Genomic DNA, 18,222 nt, shown 5'->3' on the forward strand with positions numbered 1-18,222 from the left:
ACCTACTCGAGAGCAAGGCCAAGGATTTTACTCAAGACTCTTTCTAGTTCCCAGAAAGGACAATGCCCGGAGACCAGTTCTGGACCTTTCAATTCTAAACACCTTTTTACAAGTTCCCAAATTCAAGATGCTAACTCTACAGCAGCTTCTTCCCATGTTGAGCAAGAAAGCATGGCTAGTAATGTTGGACCTCAAAGAGGCATACCTGCATGTCCCTATCAGACAAAGTTGCAGAAGATACCTCCGCTTCATTGCAGGTTCAACCCATTACCAATTCTCTGCACTGCCCTTTGGCTTATCTACTGTGCCCAGCGTCTTCACAAAATGCCTGGCACCAGTAATTGCATACTGCAGACAAAGAGGAATTCAAATATACCCATTCCTGGACGACTGCCTCATCCAAGCAGAAAGCAAGGACATCCTCTTACAACATCTGGCTTTTGTAAAACATCTTCTAAGTTGCCTGGGGTACACAGTAAACGAAAAAAAAATCAAAACTAGTACCCTCACAAAATATGACATTCCTGGGTGCCAGCTTGAATACAATGGCCCAGAAGGCTTACCTGACGCCAGACAAACAACTACAGTTGACTCAATATTTCAAAACAATGGCAACAAAGACCCAACTACCTGCAAGAAAAATTCTGCAGGCCTTGGGCTTCATGGCATCTTGCATACTACTAATACCATTTGCAAAGCTGCATATGAGGAAATTACAGTGGTACCTAAAAAGCGTATGGTCTCAACACAGCCACAGCTTGGACACAATAATATCTCTCATCCCCTGCCTACAACAGGAGTTTCTATGGTGGTCACAGGCATGTCACCTCAACAAGGGTCAGCCTTTCACCTTGCCCCCAGCCAGGCAAACTATGACAACAGATGCATCGGACTACGCCTGGGGGGCACACATGGCAGGACAGTGCGTTCAAGGCATATGGACTGCAGATCAAAGAAATCTGCACATCAAACAGAAAGAGATGCTAGCTGTACAGAATGCTCTGACAGCCTTCAAGAATCTATTGCATCCAGGACAGCTTACAATAAGGACGGACAACACCAGAGTAATGTAGTACATAAACAAACAAGGGGGTACACACTCCTACCCTCTATGCAGGCAAGCAATGACCTTGTGGAACACAGCTCTGGCTTACCAAGTTCAGTTACAAGCTCAATTCCTGCCAGGAAAAAAGAACACATTGGCAGACGACCTCAGCAGAAACATCATGGATCCCCACGAGTGGAAACTGGATCCACAAGTATTTGCAATGATAACTCAAAAATGGGGCCTTCCAGACATAGACCTGTTTGCCAGTCCTCAAAACTATCAAATAACAACATTTTGTACAAGGACACTGCACCATCAAGCTTGGAAAGTGGACGCACTCTCATTCAGTTGGAAAAACCTGACAGTATATGCCTTCCCTCCATTGCCTGTCCTCACAAAGGTGCTTCTGAAAGTCAGAAAGGAGAGACCACAACTGATTCTCATAGCCCTAGACTGGCCACGCTAGCACTGGTACCCGCTATTGAGGAATATGGCCCATGGCCCACCTTGGATTTTACCACAAATTGCCCATTTGCTCACACAGCAAAACAATAAGATTCTTCACAGCCAGCTCAAAACCTTAAATTTGTCTGCATGGCAAATCACCTAAGCATCCAGCCAGCTCCTCTTTCCCAAGCAGTTATGGATGTTATTCTGGAAGCTAGGAGGCCCAGCACCAGGAAGGCCTATTCGGATAAATGGAAAAGGTTTTGCGCCTGGAACCAAGCTAAAGCCCAAAACACACTTCAACCTCACATGCCTCAGATTCTACAGTATTTAACTGAGATGTTGCACAAAGGACTTTCTTTATCTTCCATTAAAATCCATGCATCAGCTATTTCAGCCCACTACAACACGGATCCACCCTTATTTTCGCACCTACTTCTAAGGCAGTTTCTCAGAGGGGCAAAAAACATTAGGACCCCCAGGAGAGCACCCACACCAACATGGGACCTCAATTTTGTGCTGGAAAAACTTACGCTACCTCCCTTTGAACAAGCTTTCTCTGCAGATCTACAGTTTCTATCATGGAAGACTGCCCTGCTGCTAGCAATAACTTCAGCTAGAAGAGTCTCAGAGCTGCAGGCACTAATGGCAGTGGAACCTTTCCTCATTTTCCATCAAGACAGAGTTTCTCTACGAACTAATCCTTCCTTCATGCCTAAGGTGGTTTCAAGTGTGGCTTTAAATCAAACCATCCACTTACCCACCTTCTTCCCAAATCCACAGAACAAAGGAGAAAGACTCCTGCATTCCTTGGACATTCACAGGCAACGTTACTACTTGGATAAAACTAAGGCTTTCAGAAAATCTGACCAGCTCTTTGTATCCTATGCTACAGCTTCACAAGGGAAGGCTATATCAAAACAAACCATTTCCAAATGGATAGGACATTGCATTCATTTTTGCTATACCCATCATGGAAAACCAGTTCCTGCTACCATTAGGCCCCACTCTACCAGGGCAACAGCTACATCTACAGCCTTCCTCAGGGGGGTTCCAACCAAGGAGATTTTGGAAGCTGCAACTTGGAGTTCAGTACACACCTTTACCAAACACACTATCACTTACCTCTTTACTCTAAGACTAGAGCTGGCTTCGCCACTGCAGTTCTGCAGGGCCTTCTAGCCTCCTCTAACCCTCTATAACTCCTCCACCCATCCTTAGCTTTGGGATTCTTCCCAAGTGTGATGACTGCAGCAGGGTAACACGATGAACATAGTACAGTTTTGTATCTATCATAAATGTAGATGTTCGAGTGTACACCCTGCTGCAGTCCAGGTTGCCCTGCCGCCATCCCCTCTGATCTAACTGGCTTGATCTCTACTATACTTTCCTGATGTATTTGCTTATAGCTGGAGGGATTTTGTGTTTGTGCAAAAATTACTTAATTTGGTACTAATTACTGACCACCTTTTGGGGGGCACCTGACATCTGGGGCAAGAAAAACTGAAGAAAATGGCGTCGGATGCATTATATATACCCCTGGCGCACTGACGTCAGGGAAGAAGCGACAGCAACTGACTCCGGACCAAGACTTTGGAATTCCGGCCGACTGCGGGACCGCCTGACGACAGGGTAACCCAAGTGTGATGACTGCAGCAGGGTGTACACTCGAACATATACATTTATGGTAGGTACAAAACTGTACTTTGCTGGCCTCTGGGGCTACTTTATACATATCCTTCTGTCACACTCATGACTAATTCTTACAGGAAGCCATTTGAGGCATTGCCACAGTCATTCTCATTGCCTCAATTTGACTTTGGGAGATAAGGTTTCTCTCAACCTGATACATGTATGTCTTCCAAAAATGCAACTGAGTCTAGAAGATTTAGGATTTTTGCTTGGAAGTGTTTACATTGGTTTTACACCCCAAGTAGACTTCATAGAATTTTTCCTCGGGTAGACAGCAAATGTTGAAAGTGTGATGGGAAAGAAAGATGTAATTGTGAACATGTCTTCTGTGAGTGTAATTATTTAGCAGACATTTAACGATTCTCTGCAGACTACTTTGTCAGAGATACTGGGTGAGCAAATTTGTGTAACTAAGGAAATTATTTTTTGAGCTATGATACAGAATCAGAATTGCCTAGACATAGTAAGGTCTTGCGAGTCGAATTATGGTAGCTGCCAAAAAAGCAATTACTAGAAAATGAAAATCAAAGTCTAAACTAACTGTCTTTGGGACTTCCATACTAAAGGGTCTTCTGTCTTTTTTTTGTTCCAGTCTGACTACATTTTTACCGGATTATCCCCCAGTGTCCAATGTCCACTCCAGGTCTGCCAGCTGCTCTCCAACCCCCTAGACTTATTCCATTTTTGCTGGGGCCAGCCATAGATCCTGAGAATGTCCTGGGGGCTCAGTTTGTTTTGGTTTTGTCTGGGGACATTTTTTTTTTTATGATCTACCCACTCCCTGTGTCTGCCCTCACACTGATTATGAATGAGAAACAGTGAGAGCTCTAGCCACGATGCATATCTCCTCCTAGTTCCGTAAAAATTCAAGCAGCAGAAACAGTATAAAATCCAAAACCAGTTTATTGAAGTAAGAATGTGATAAGCGCTTTCGCGTAGTACAAGCTACGCTTCTTCAGATAATTTTAACAGACACAGAAATGCGTTTAAATACCTAATTAGGCGGGAACATTCTTCTCTTTGTAGCAATTAGTCAATTATATTAAAGTGCTACCACCAGTACAGTAATCGGTACACTGATTATGTCTGAGGGCAACTTCCCTCTTTGGACCACACCTCCCCTTAGGGATCATATCAACAAGTGCCCTCCTACTTGGATTGGCACGTCCATCCCTTTCCTGATGCTCTGTTAGTTACGCGAGCCATTGATTGAACCCTGTTTGGCTGGACTCTAGTCAGGGCTTTATCCCTGTACTCCACTGGAGTGGCAAAGGGTCTTCTGTCTTGAGACCACCCAAGAATTGAATCACATAGCTGGGAATTCTCACTCATATGTCAGAATGAATTGACTGGATGAATAGTATTCAAAAGTTCTGTTATAACCATAAAGATAGATCCTTTCATCCCAATCCATCTGATAAAACAGCCCACCCTCCTTCCCCCTGCCAGTCTATAGGTCTGAAGAACCTCCTTTTTCCTGAGTCAAAGGCAGTACAAATGTGCTTAGGTGCCAAACACAATCTGAGGAGTACAGCATTACAGGTAAAGTATTTAGGAAGTGCTGAAGGCTGGAACAATAAACTGGTTGAATCGGATCCAAGCATAGCTAGAGGGACCCATATGTCATACTGAATGGACTGAGGTGAAAGATCTGCCTTTATGATAAAAATTTACTTCTAATTTTACATTTTCAGTCAGAATTCCTACTAGAGAAATTCCTGTCAAATTGCTGTTTTTTTCTGTAAAACAGTTTTACTTTTCTGCTAGATAGTATAGATAAGGGCTAAGAGAAGAAATTTTGAGGATTGTCATAAAAAATTTTACCTCAATTTCAAATGTAGCATTGACTCCTCAAGGTTCTGGCTTACCCGTGTGTCAGGCACTTAAATTTATTGACGCAGTGTAATTAGATCAGGACCCCAGAGTAATATAAACTCCTCCTGCCATTATGTTACTATTAATGTTGTAAATACGGCAGAAGTAATTCAGACTTCCATGTTTGAAAGCTTTTTTAAAACTTAAAATTTTCAGTTAATGCAGCAAAACCAAGACTTGTAGACAAAAGAGCATTTCCATGCATAAGAATGCATGCCAACACATTTTATGTAAAAATAAAACTTGGTTTCACTTTATTAACCATTATATTTTAAGTTCTTGTCTTGGAAAATGGTGTTAATCATTTGCTCTGACTTTTGCAAGAAGAGTACCCGAGTTGCAAGCTGTTATGGTGAGTCTTCCTTACCTAATTTTTCACAAGGATAGTGTAACTTGTATCTGAAGTGGTTTTAGAGTTTGCTTTGAGCCAGGCTGGTGCTGTTCCTGATGTCCTTCAAGAATGCAACTGCAGTCATAACATGTGGGTTGTCCTGCCTCAGGCAGCCCTCGGTCGGCCAGATTCCAAAGTCTGGGTCCGACGTCGGCTGATGTCGCATTTCTCTCCGACGTCAGAGCGGCTGGAGTACATAAGCATCAGCCGACGCCATTTTCTTCAGTCTTTCTTGCCGCGGTGCCCAAGCAGAAGCAGTTCGCAAGTGCCGGTCGGTCAGCTCCTGTATTCTACGATACCGAAGTCATCGAAAAAAGCTAAGTACCCCGTTGGGGACCTTTTCTTGCCTCAGCCGATGTCAGAAATTACTGAAAAAGTTAACAATTGTCTTTTTTGTGGTAAACAAATACCTCATAAGGATTTCCACTCTTACTGCCTCCCTTGCCTGGGCCCAGACCATGACGTCTCGGCCTGTGTAGCCTGTGCTCGCTTCAACAAGCACACTCTCAGGCGCCGGGCGGAGTTCGCTGAAGATTTTTTCGGCGATAAATTTGCTTATACCATGCCGTCGGATCTTCCGACATCGCAAACTCCCAAAAAGCGAAAAGACCGGGACCGACATCCTCGGCCCGCGTCTACCACCGACTCCACACCAAAACCTAGCGCGAGTGCTCCGGTTCCCTCTGAGACTGTCTCTCCACCGCTCCGAACCGACGACTCCGATTCCAGATATTACTCCGACGCCAGTTATAGACTTTCCTCCGGATATTGAAACCGAGGAAATGCCCGAGACCATTGCTGTAGACAAGGTCACTCCTGCACGTGGAGCTGCCAGGCCTCCTATGGCCATGTCTATTAAGGCCTACACTAGGGCTAAGGCAGCCAGCAAAACAAAGCATATTGCTTCCAAATCCTTACCTCAGCCGACTCCGGAGACACAAATTATGTCCATGGCTGCTGATTTAATTTCCATGATCAGAGGTTCACAGGCCCATCCTGAGAGAGCATCCCAGCCTCCTCCTGATAAAAGGCCCCGGGTTGAACCCTCTGACCCTTCTCCTTCAGATGAAGATTCTGAGGGCTCTGTCCACTCTGATAGCCAGGAAGAGCTCTTCCAGACCTATGAGGACTTGGATGCAGAAGATTCCATACCTTCGGCCTCCCCTCCTGAGGATATTTCCTTTGGGGAAGTTCTGCACACCATGCGGGAACATTTCAAGTGGCAGGTTCAGGAATATTCTGATTCTAGGAAACGCCTTAGGACTTTCCTTAAGAAGCCTCAGCACAGGCCCTTAGCTATTCCTCCTGTACTTGATGTTCTGGATGATTTGTATTCTGATTCTAGTGCTACCCCTGATTCTCTTCCTCCTGCTCCGGCCAAGCCAGACAGGTATTACAGGGTCCCAGAAACTCATTCCCATTTATTCAGGGCCCATACTGCTGATTTGGAAACTATTTCACAGGGGCCTAAAGGAGTTTCAGCCTCCACCTCAAAAAATCCTTTGCCCTCCAACAGGGAAGCAAGGTCATTAGAGAGATGGGGTAAAAAGGTTTACACATGCACTACCTTATCTATGAGAGCTTTAAATTGCCTTTTTCATATGTTCCAATATCAGGATTATCTCTTAGAAGATTTACCAAATACATTAGCTTCTCCTGATCCTTTAGACAGGAAGACTTTGCAGGAAGCTGTACATAACACTCAGCAAGTAAGCAATCACTTCCTGCAGTGTGGATATGATGCACTGGAAGCTTCATGTAGGGCAGCTATGACAGGGGCAGTGATGCGTAGACATGCTTGGTTAAAAGATCAGCCTCTACCAGATCATGTAAAAGCAAAACTTCTGGATGCACCTTTGGAAAAGAACAAGCTTTTTGGTGCAAATGCTAAGGATGTGTTAAAGACCATCGAAGAAAAAGCAAAATCAGTTCAGACTGTGAAAGATTTCCTCCAGGTTCAACCCCCCAGATTCAGTAGGAATTGGCCTTCAAAAAACTGGTCCTTTCCTAATCCAGAAAAGTTTCAAAGGGGTAAGTACAGACGTGGCCGAGGAAGAGGCCAATACAGAGGCCCTTACAGGGGATGACAATGGCAGCCAGGAAATCAAAGAAGTGACGCAGGGGTTTCACCTGCCCAACAACCACAAACTCAATGACTTTCCTCTACTACCGCCTACCAGGGAACAACTAGAAGCTCCCTTGGGCAGGAAATTATCTCTGTTTGCAGAAAACTGGCACAGACTGGCAAAGGACAAATGGATTTTGGACATTATAGACCGAGGGTACAGGTTTCATTTTCATACCTTACCAAGAAAACAAGGCATGCCAAATCTACCACAACATCAAAGGGCAGAGGCTATCAAGCAAATCACTCTGCTGACTCGAATGAAAGCAATAGAAAGAGTTCCACAACAAGAACAAGAACAGGGGTTTTACTCAAGACTGTTCCTTGTTCCAAGAAAAGAATCTCAATGGAGACCAATACTGGACTTGTCCGCATTAAACACCTTTCTCATAGTACCAAAGTTCAAAATGCTGACTCTACAGCAACTCCTTCCCATGCTGGGCAAGGAGTCGTGGTTGATTACTCTGGACCTCAAGGAGGCATACCTGCATGTCCCTATCAGACACAGCTGCAGAAGATACCTCAGATTTCTTGCAGGGCCAGAGCATTATCAATTCTCAGCATTGCCATTTGGCTTATCTACTGCGCCCAGAGTATTTACAAAATGCCTGGCTTCAGTAATTGCTCATTGCAGGCTCCAGGGTATACAAATTTACCCGTACCTGGACGACTGCCTCATACAAGCGGATGACAAATTGATGTTGACAAAAAACCTGGATTATGTCATACGATTACTTCAAGCTCTGGGATACACAGTCACCTTCCAAAAGTCAAGACTGCAGCCATCCCAGCAAATAATCTTCTTAGGAGCCAAACTAGACACAGCCTCTCAGATGGCTTACCTGACAGAACACAAGCAAGAGAAGTTAACTCAATACTTCAAAGGTTTAGCAAAGCTCACCCAGATGACTGCAAGGAGATTCCTACAGGCCCTGGGTTACATGGCATCCTGCATTCTACTGATTCCATTAGCAAAATTACACATGAGAAAGCTTCAATGGTACCTAAAAAGCATTTGGTCTCAACACAGCAACAACTTGGAGACAATCATACTACTCATTCCATGCCTACAAAAGGAATTCCTATGGTGGGCCTCGGTGAGCCAGGAAAACACAGGTATGTCATTCAAAAAACCACAGATAACACAGACCATGACTACAGACGCCTCAGACCTTGGATGGGGGGGGGGCGCACATGGAAGGCAGGTGTATACAAGGACAATGGTCTCCAAAGGAAACACATCTGCATATAAACCAAAAGGAAATGCTGGCAGTAATGCATGCTATCGAGGCTTTTCAACACCAACTCCAGCAAGGCCATTTAATGATATGGACAGACAACACCACTGTGATGTGGTACATAAACAAGCAGGGGGGCACCCACTCTTACCCCCTTTGCAGACTGACAATGCAGCTTTGGGAGAAGTCACTGAGTCTAAACATCCAGTTACAATCCCAGTTTGTTCCAGGAAAAGACAATGTGTTGGCGGACAGCCTAAGCAGGAATTTCACAGATCCACACGAGTGGAGGTTACATCCGAAGGCTTTCAGACAACTCACTTCGACATGGGGCAAGCCAGAAGTGGACCTATTTGCCTCTCACCTCAATCATCTTCTACCAAAATTTTGCACAAGGACATACCATCCAAAGGCTTGGAAAATAGATGCCCTTTCATTCAAATGGAACTCCCTAGCAATCTATGCATTCCCACCTCTGCCACTGATGACCTCAGTATTACTAAAGATCAAAGCAGAGAAGCCCAAGGGAATCATAATAGCTCCGGATTGGCCAAGACAACACTGGTACCCACTACTACGGAGCATGTCACACCAGGAGGTGGGCCCTCCCTCAGTGGCCTCTACTTTTGACTAAACACAATTTCGAAACACTGCATCCAAACCTTCAGACACTGCAGCTAACAGCCTGGGAGATCCCATAAATAACTTCAGCTTATCTCTCTCCAAGGAAGTTCAGCGGATACTAACAGAGGCTCGAAGACCATCCACCAGAAAGGTTTACTTAGCAAAGTGGAAAAGATTCAGCAATTGGAATACCAGCAAGGGACATGATGCATCATTACTGAACATCCCACTCATCTTGGAATATTTGGCAGATATGTTACAGAGTGGCCTCTCATATTCTTCAATAAAGATACATGCATCTGCTATTTCAGCTAGATACAACACTGATCCTCCTGTTTTCTCTCACCCCTTACTAAGACAATTCCACAGGGGAATCAAGAACATTAAGCCACCAAGAAAGGCCCCAGTGCCAGCCTGGGACCTCAATTTTGTCTTAGAAAAACTGACTCTACCTCCTTTTGATCCAGCAGCTTCAGTTGACTTGCAATTTCTCTCATGGAAAACAGCTTTCCTGTTGGCAATTACCTCAGCAAGAAGGGTTTCGGCGCTACAGGCCCTAATGGCAATACCACCCTTTATTATTTTCCACAGAGACAGGGTTTCATTAAGGACCAACCCTACTTTTATGCCAAAGGTGGTATCTAGGGTTTCTCTAAATCAAGCCATTCATCTGCCTGCTTTCTTCCCCAATCCTGAGAATAAGGGGGAAAGACTTTTGCATACCTTGGACATTCATAGACAACTTCGATACTACTTGGACAGAACCAAGGCCAGTAGGAAGTCTGAACAGCTTTTTGTAGCTTACGCCCCTGCAGTCCAAGGAAAAGCAATTTCAAAACAGACTATTTCTAAATGGATTGGACATTGCATCAGATTCTGTTATTCCTTTCATGGGAAGACTGTTCCAGCCTATGTCAGACCACATTCCACCAGAGCTACAGCCACCTCTACAGCATTTTTAAGAGGGGTGCCTACAAAGGACATTCTAGAAGCTGCTACATGGAGCTCCGTGCATACATTCTCCAAACACTACAATCTCCCTCTATATTCCAGATCCAGAGCAGGCTTTGCTTGGCAGTCCTGCAGGGTTTGATTGCCACACCATCTCTTTCCTAGAGCATACCTCCTCCCCAGCTAAGCTATGGTATTCTACCCACATGTTATGACTGCAGTTGCATTCTTGAAGGACATAGTACAGTTTTGTACCTACCATAAATGTAGATGTCCGATAGACATGCAACTGCAGTCGGGTTTTCCCTCCCTCCATACCCCTCTATGCCTAGGGTCCACTCCTATCCCCCTTACTCTTAGCTGGGGATATCTGTTATGGTGTATTTTGTTTTATTGCTCATGTATTTGTTTGGAATCCTGTTTTTGTCTTCCAATTTGATTACAGCCTTCCTTGGAGGGCACCTGGCATCTGGGGCAAGAAACACTGAAGAAAATGGCGTCGGCTGATGCTTATGTACTCCAGCCGCTCTGACGTCGGAGAGAAATGCGACATCAGCCGACATCGGACCCAGACTTTGGAATCCGGCCGACTGAGGGCTGCCTGAGGCAGGACAACCCACATGTTATGACTGCAGTTGCATGTCTATCGAACATCTACATTTATGGTAGGTACAAAACTGTACTTTTTCCTTCCACAACCAAAATGCAAGGGAGAAAGAATATTCTACATGTTGGATTCCCATATGCAACTCAAATACTACATTGACAGGAGTTGTGATCAACTGTTGTATTTCCTATGAAGGTTGTCTCATGCTGTTGATTGTTATTCACACCATAACAAGTCAATGTCAGGCAGGGTCAAGGTCCATTCTACCAGGAGTACGGCTTTTTCTGTAGCTTTTTAGAAGGAGGTGAACTCAGGAAGTGTATTGAAGTGTCAGTTTAGTCATCCATGCACACCTTTACAAAACATTACTAATTAGATTTTTTTTCTTAGGACCAGTATACTGTTTGCTATGTCTATTCTCCAGGGGCTCCAGGATTCTCACCCTTTTTTCTCCGCCCTTTCTTTCTTGGCTCTGGTAATCAACCCATATAGATTAGGCAACTGCAACAATGACCTAATGATGAACATAGTACAGCTGTGTATGTAAACTTATTGTAGCGGTAGGTAATACGAATAAATCACTGTTGCAGTAGGAACACCCTCCCCTAACACTTCTCCTTTTTCTTGTATTTTTGTCTGGTTTTAGATAGTTTTCGTTTTCCCTTTTTTCTCTTGCATAGTCCTAGCTGGCAGAGTTTTATCTACCCTTACTTTGAGAAAGGAAAGCTCTGAAGTTTTTGCTTCCTTACCACTGACTTTATGCTACTCTCTTTGAGTGGTTGGGGCACATGGAAATCATATCCTGTACAGGGTATAATCCATATAGTTTACGCTTCTGCAGTATTTATGGTAAGTTTATTTACACAACTCTGCTTCCTGAGTATTCTGTTATCTGTGGAAAATTGGGTATAAAAATACACTTTTAGTACAGGTGACTAATTTACACTTTGGTTTAATTATCTGCTGATGTTAGAAGACACAGTTTAATGATGTATGTCATCAGAAGCATGGCTAGGATGAGGCAAGGGGTGTAGCTGCCCTGGGCAGAAGATGTTAGGAGGCTCTAGCAACATTATGCAGTTCTGCCATTTATTTCCATGCCAACATTTTTAAATGCTGTCGCAGAAATCAATTCACTTTAAAGACTGAAGATCTTGCTTCACTGTTGTGTGAGGCAAGACGCTTGCTATATTGTATCGGCTTATAGTTTTTAAAAGCATAAAATACTTTTTTTGCTTTTCAAGTGTATTTGAGAGCAGATGGGAGATTGGGAAGAGAGAATAGTAAGTCAGGCAGGAATGGAGCACTAGGTAGACAGCAGACTTTTTTCCTTTGCTCTACAGCTGCATTTGATGGTGAAGATGGGAGAATGAGAATGGGCTAGGAGTGCTAGGCTGGGAATAGTCCTTTTTTTATGCTGTACTTGGAATGTAGTTGAGGGGCTGTAGATCATGGAGTGGTGTGTGTTGCTGGATGTGACAGCTGTGTGCCATTACCTTTTTTATATGGTAATACTACTGCAGTATGTTTCTGAGGCTTTACCGTGGTGTAAGGAATATATGCATTCTTTCTACTTGGCTGCAGCACACATGGGTGCCTGTATTTCAAGAGGAATTTCTTTTTTTCAGAAATTTTTTAATTTAAAATATTTACAGTACATACACAGAAAGGAAGAAATTCAACTTCACATATTGAAATGCAATGATAAGAATACATTGAATCATCAGAGTAATCTTACACAATTAACACATTAAGAATCTTGGTATTTCCATAGCAACATTTCAAGGTTATCCAGACTGCTAAAGATCTTACAGTGATATATAGGTCTTACTCTGATCACTTCTTTTTCAGTTTTTCACAGTAGTTTTGTTAAATTTAAAAGTTCTTTGAACGCAGGAACTATTTTCAATTTCCAGTTTTTTGTAATAACTTTTCTGGCAACTGCCAAGAGGGCCCAAAAGAGTTTTTGCTCTTTGGCTTTTACAGATAGAGGAACTGAACATTTATTAGTGTTGCTGATCTAGTTAAAGAGAAATTATCAGACTGTAACTCCTTAAAAACAAACTTATCTCTTCCCAATCTTCTTCTTTCGGCTTTTTCCCAGTTAGGGGTCACCACAGCGGATTGCCGGTCTGCTCATGATTGGCAGTGGATTTTTACGGTGTCGAGTTGCCAGCCTGGCACCCAACCTTCCATGGAAGGCGCACACATACACGCACTCACACCTAGGGCCAATTTAGAGTATCCAATCCACCTACAGCATGTCTTTGGGATGTGGGAGGAAACTCACGCGACCACAGGGAGGACATGCAGACTCCGCACAGAAGGCACCCCAGCCGAGGATCGAACCGGAGAACCTCTTGCTGTGAGGCGGCAATACTAACTGCTGCACCACAGTGGCCGCCCCAAACTTCTCTCTTCCCAATAAACATTTAATTTTTCACAATCCATAAACATGTATGTCCAATCAGTTTTTACATCTTTACTAGATCTCCAACAAACTGAAGAAGTAATTTTACAAAATTTGAGATTTTATATGGAGTAACAAACATTCTGTGTATGTATTCCCATATAAAAACTTTCCTGCATAAACTTAAAGTTTAACTGATTTAAGTATCAAAGCTTTATTCTAACCATCTTTTGAGTCACTCACTCCAGCACCTTCTAAAAAATTCCAGAATTTTACATCACAATTAATATTTATAATTAACTTGTACAGCTTGGACAAGCTTACTTTGTATGTCAGTCGACCTTTGATAACAACATTCCTATATTCATGTAATGGGGGAATAGTGTTCTATCCCTCTTAATTCATATTATCCACAAATTCATTTAATTTCTTACTAATGGAGAATAATAAATGGTTAGCAGAGTCTTATATTCTTTCATTAAATATTGTGGGTACTTAGCTTTTCTTCTTTCAAAACAATCAAATCATAATAGTAATCCATTCTTTTTTTAGTAAATTCATTTTAATATTGTTCTGCGTTTTCGTAAATCTGGAGGTATGTGCAATAGGAAAACACATTTCCATTTTGATATTAATGGAGTTTTAAAAACATATTTCTTAACTCTGTTAAGAATTGATTCCATATATGCAGAGTCTGTAGATTGAAATACATTTCGTTCTAAGGTACATTTTGTTAACCAGATGAAAGGATTATTGCATATTTCTAATTTATCATTTTTAATAAATTTATAAGAATTTAGTATAATCTGCTCCTGGATGGCTTTCCATTAACTGGTGTAGATTGAGTCTGTCCAGAGTAAAATAGAGTCATAACTTGCACCAGTAGAATAAGATTCTATATCTGGGAAGCTAATACCATAATCTTATATGATTTCTATAAGCAATTCTTGGCTTTTTAGGATACCATAAGAATGAAGTTAATGTTTTTTCTATTTTTTTTTAAGTTTTTTTGTCAGGTATTAAAGCTGTTGAATGCAATATATATATAAACTTAGGTAATATGATAATTTTATTAAGCACTAACCTAGCCTCAAATGTAAAAAAAAATATTCATTTCATTTTTAATAAGAAGTTACACTTCTTCAATTACTTTTTCAAAATTATTAATAATCTTGCATCTGGATAGATTTTTATTTCTAAATATTTTAATTATTTTCCTTCCCAAGTATATTTATCCTTAAACATACTATATCTAGTAATCGATTTACCACTAAAGTTTCAGTTTTAATGCTATTAAATTTCAGCAGCCATATTTCTTGAAACTTTTCAATTTCCTTATTTGTTTCTTCGATCAAATAATTTAAATCTCCTACAGTTCGTAAAATATCATTGTCAAAAAAAATGTATTTAGATTGACAGTTTCTGTAATTGAGAATCCATCAATTTTTCCATTGCTTCTTATACTGTTAGCTAAGGGTTCGATAACTAATGCAAATAATAAAGGGGACAAGGGACACCCTTGTTTTGTGCCTTTGTTTTAAGAGTTGCTCTTAAAGTTAAAAACTACTGTACAAGACTTGGTGCAACTTGGATAACACTGACTCAAGTTATATTGCTGAAGTAAGGATTAGAAATGTAATAGAAAGGGACAGAAGCAGTAGATGTAGGAAAGGGGGATAGTATGTCATCTGATTCATTGAATTACTTTAAGTTGGCACATTTTAAGTGAAGCTATTGTTAGAAAGGCCAAGGTAATAGAGCTAGACAGTTTTTGTAAATATTTTTAATTAAGCAATCTTTTCATCCAGCAACTCAATTTATTGAAGGCAAAACAGAAGATACTGGTGGAGCAAATAGAAAAGGAGAAGATTCAGAGCAACAAAGGCTCCTCGTATAAACTTCTTGTCGAGCAAGCTAAACTGAAGCAAGCAACATCAAAGGTAAGATTTTGATTTTCCTTTGCTTTTGGAGCTAGTCCTTTTTTCATAATGTTGTGTCTACTAAGGCAGAAAATAAAAGGTTTTGGGTTAAGGATGGATGGAGGCTTGGTAGGTTTCATTAACAGATGTCTAGAAAAAATTGTCTTTCAAGGTGTTAAGCTTGAAACTTAAGCTTTCACTTAAGTTGTCTTTTGGAATAACAAGGTGTTGAAGCCTCATAGTACTTTATTCTTTATTTTTGTTCTTAGCAAGGTAGTTTCTCTGTGGTGGTAACATATCCTAGCATCCACATAAATTTTGATTGGGTTCATTGGTTTCACCCCATGTTCCAAAGAGACACAATAGGTAAACTGTAAGTAGACACAATAAGTAAACTGCCTGGAGATGTGCATTGTCTGTATGTTTGTGTGATAGACTGCCATCCTGGTATCTGCTTAGTATTCATATAAGCTGTAGGTTACATACAAATCTTAGTTGGGTAAAGTGTGTATTGGCGAATAAGTAAATGATCATTCATGCTGCTATAAATAATACGCATGTGCATGACTGCTTTTGCAAGTTCTTCATCAGCAGAATGAAAGACTAAAAAAAGTTAGAAGGTTGTTATTCTAGGGTTTACCTTCCATGAGTAGTTTTAACCTTTTTTTTACGCAAAGGCCATTCTAGCTGCTGCTTTGAATGTTAAACTAGATCTGCTACTGTTTTTATGGTTCATCAGCCTTTGGATTTTTGGAAAACTCTGTGTTAAAAACATGTTTCTTCCCTAAAAATGACTTTTTGCTTAGCTATGTAAGTTTTAGGAACAGCGATTTTCCTATTGTATCTATTTTTTTATTTTTCCTTTTGTTGGCCCCTTCTATTTGTCAATCATCACTCCCCTTCCCTGCCAGTCAGCTCATGTGATTCCCATCATGGGGCAAAGGTCAACCAAGAGGTGCCATCAATAAGGCAGTCAACAAAGATGGTTTGATTTTATTCATGCTTCCCTATCTCCTGCTTTCATTTTGCCAAGCACCATGGAAAAGATGTAGAGCAAAGGGTGTCCTCTCATTTCTGCAAGAGGCTATTCCTCTCATGCAGCCCCATTTCTCTACTTGAAGCACTTTTGGTAGATTCTGCAGTTTTTACTGTGGAAATTTTACAACTGCTGTTCCTCCAAGTGCTTGCAGCCCTCCCATGGGAGAGGTGAGCAAGCCATGCCCTTCCATTCTCCCACCTCCCCGTCTGGCTTCTTCATTGTTAGGGCTGTTAATTGAATCTTGTTCACCAGATTCCCATTCAAGACTTTGTCCTCTGTTGCCACTGAGCCAGGTTATATCTTTTTTTTTTAATGTTGCAAAGTTTGAGTTTTGTCTTTTTACTCAGATTTAATTTTTTTTTTGCATTTGTTCATTTTAAGAGGTTGTAAGAGATACTTTAACTCAATTTTCCACTTCCATGGATTGGAGCTTACTATAAGCTAAAGATTTTTTTTATCTTTCTTGTCTTTACACTTTACAGATGTTTTGTGGATTTTTGTCTTCTTCCTTCTGAGTTGTTTCTGATTCAGAGTTTTCCTATGCACTAGTCAGTAAAGCCCCTAGATTAGTGATTCATTAGCTGTTGATAATCAGACTAGCATATTTATGACTCTGTCAGTGTAGCAAGTGTAACTAGACTTGGATCTCTAAGGAGGTCTTTAAAGGCTGACATATTTCTTACAGCTTTTCATATTTCTTTGTTTTCTTGAGAAATTTTAAAAGAAAAATATTTTTTCAGTAAGTAGGTTAGATTGGTTCATGCCTTGTGATTGAACCTCAAGCATTTAAACACATTTTTGTTTCAAACATGCAGTCAAGATTATAACTCAACACAAATCTAACAAACAAACAGGTTAGCAGCATTCTAAATTGTGTGAAACGTAGTTCAGCAGAGCACTACAAAAAACGTAAGTGATAGTTGTAAAGAAAATAAGAGACACAGGAATGCAAGAATATAATTGGTATGGTAATCAAGAAAAGTTGGCTTTATTTGCAGGTGGTATTATTTTGAACTCTGTAGATGTAGAAAAGAGCATCTCAGTATTGTGGAACATTTTAAGACGGTTTCAAGTCTTTAAAAGATATAAAATTAATGAATATAAAACAAAGGCTATAATCGGCATTATGCACTCACACATGAATTGGTACAACAATACACATATTTATTGACATGATAAGATGAAGTATTTAAGAATATGGATTAAAAAGGCTTCTGCTATTGCAGCTAAGGATATGTGGGAAAAGGTTAATCAAAAGATAATACAAAAACTGAGAAACTGGAAGCTCTTGTTTATGGATGTGGGTAGTAATATACCAGCAATGAAAATGTTTTTAATCCCTTTAGGTTTATATATGGGTCAGGCATATGTTTGTCACCCACAGGAGAAGTTATGGACAATAATAAAGAGTTGAAGGAATTTATCTGTAAGTGGAAGACGGCAAGAGTTAAGCAGGATAAGTAGATCCTTCCAACAGAACAAGGTGGTTTAGGATTACTAATTTTTAAGTGATATTTTAGAGCTACACCATTAAAGTTTATATGCTTAACATAAGCAAAAGGTTATAATTCAAAATGGAAAGGGATGGTGATGAAGGGGGGTGGGGTTTGTTCAAGAAATAGATTGGAGTTTTGTTTGCAGATTCATTAAAAAAATAGAAAGTATTTTAAGATCTAATCTAACATGAGAAAGAAGAATTTGCAACTAGGGGTTAAGAAAATGGGGAAAGAGCCTAGAATATACTGGTGAAATCTGGCAAAGAAATCAAGGTGTTGGGAGCAAATAACTTAACACTGAAATGTAATAAAGTGGGATGAGGCAAAGACTACTTTTGGACTACAGACAACAGGCTGCCT

The 18,222-nt window shown here is 41.0% G+C and overlaps 1 protein-coding gene across 8 annotated transcripts in view; it reads left to right on the plus strand.

Annotated features, from left to right (window-relative positions):
* Positions 1 to 18,222, plus strand: part of BIRC6 (baculoviral IAP repeat containing 6) — a 4,524,268-nt gene that overhangs the window by 2,396,631 nt on the left and 2,109,415 nt on the right. For 7 of the 8 annotated variants that reach the window (XM_044058419.1, XM_044058448.1, XM_044058424.1 and 4 more), the window contains exon 34: positions 15,217 to 15,348. In XM_044058419.1, the coding sequence (XP_043914354.1) occupies positions 15,217 to 15,348 (132 nt within the window). The remainder of the gene's footprint in view (positions 1 to 15,216; positions 15,349 to 18,222) is intronic. The other variant, XM_044058463.1, reaches the window with a different exon arrangement.

The sequence above is a fragment of the Protopterus annectens genome, chromosome 1.part2 (assembly GCF_019279795.1).
Source record: "Protopterus annectens isolate FY-2018-M chromosome 1.part2, PAN1.0, whole genome shotgun sequence".
In the NCBI taxonomy this organism is placed as follows: domain Eukaryota; kingdom Metazoa; phylum Chordata; order Ceratodontiformes; family Protopteridae; genus Protopterus; species Protopterus annectens.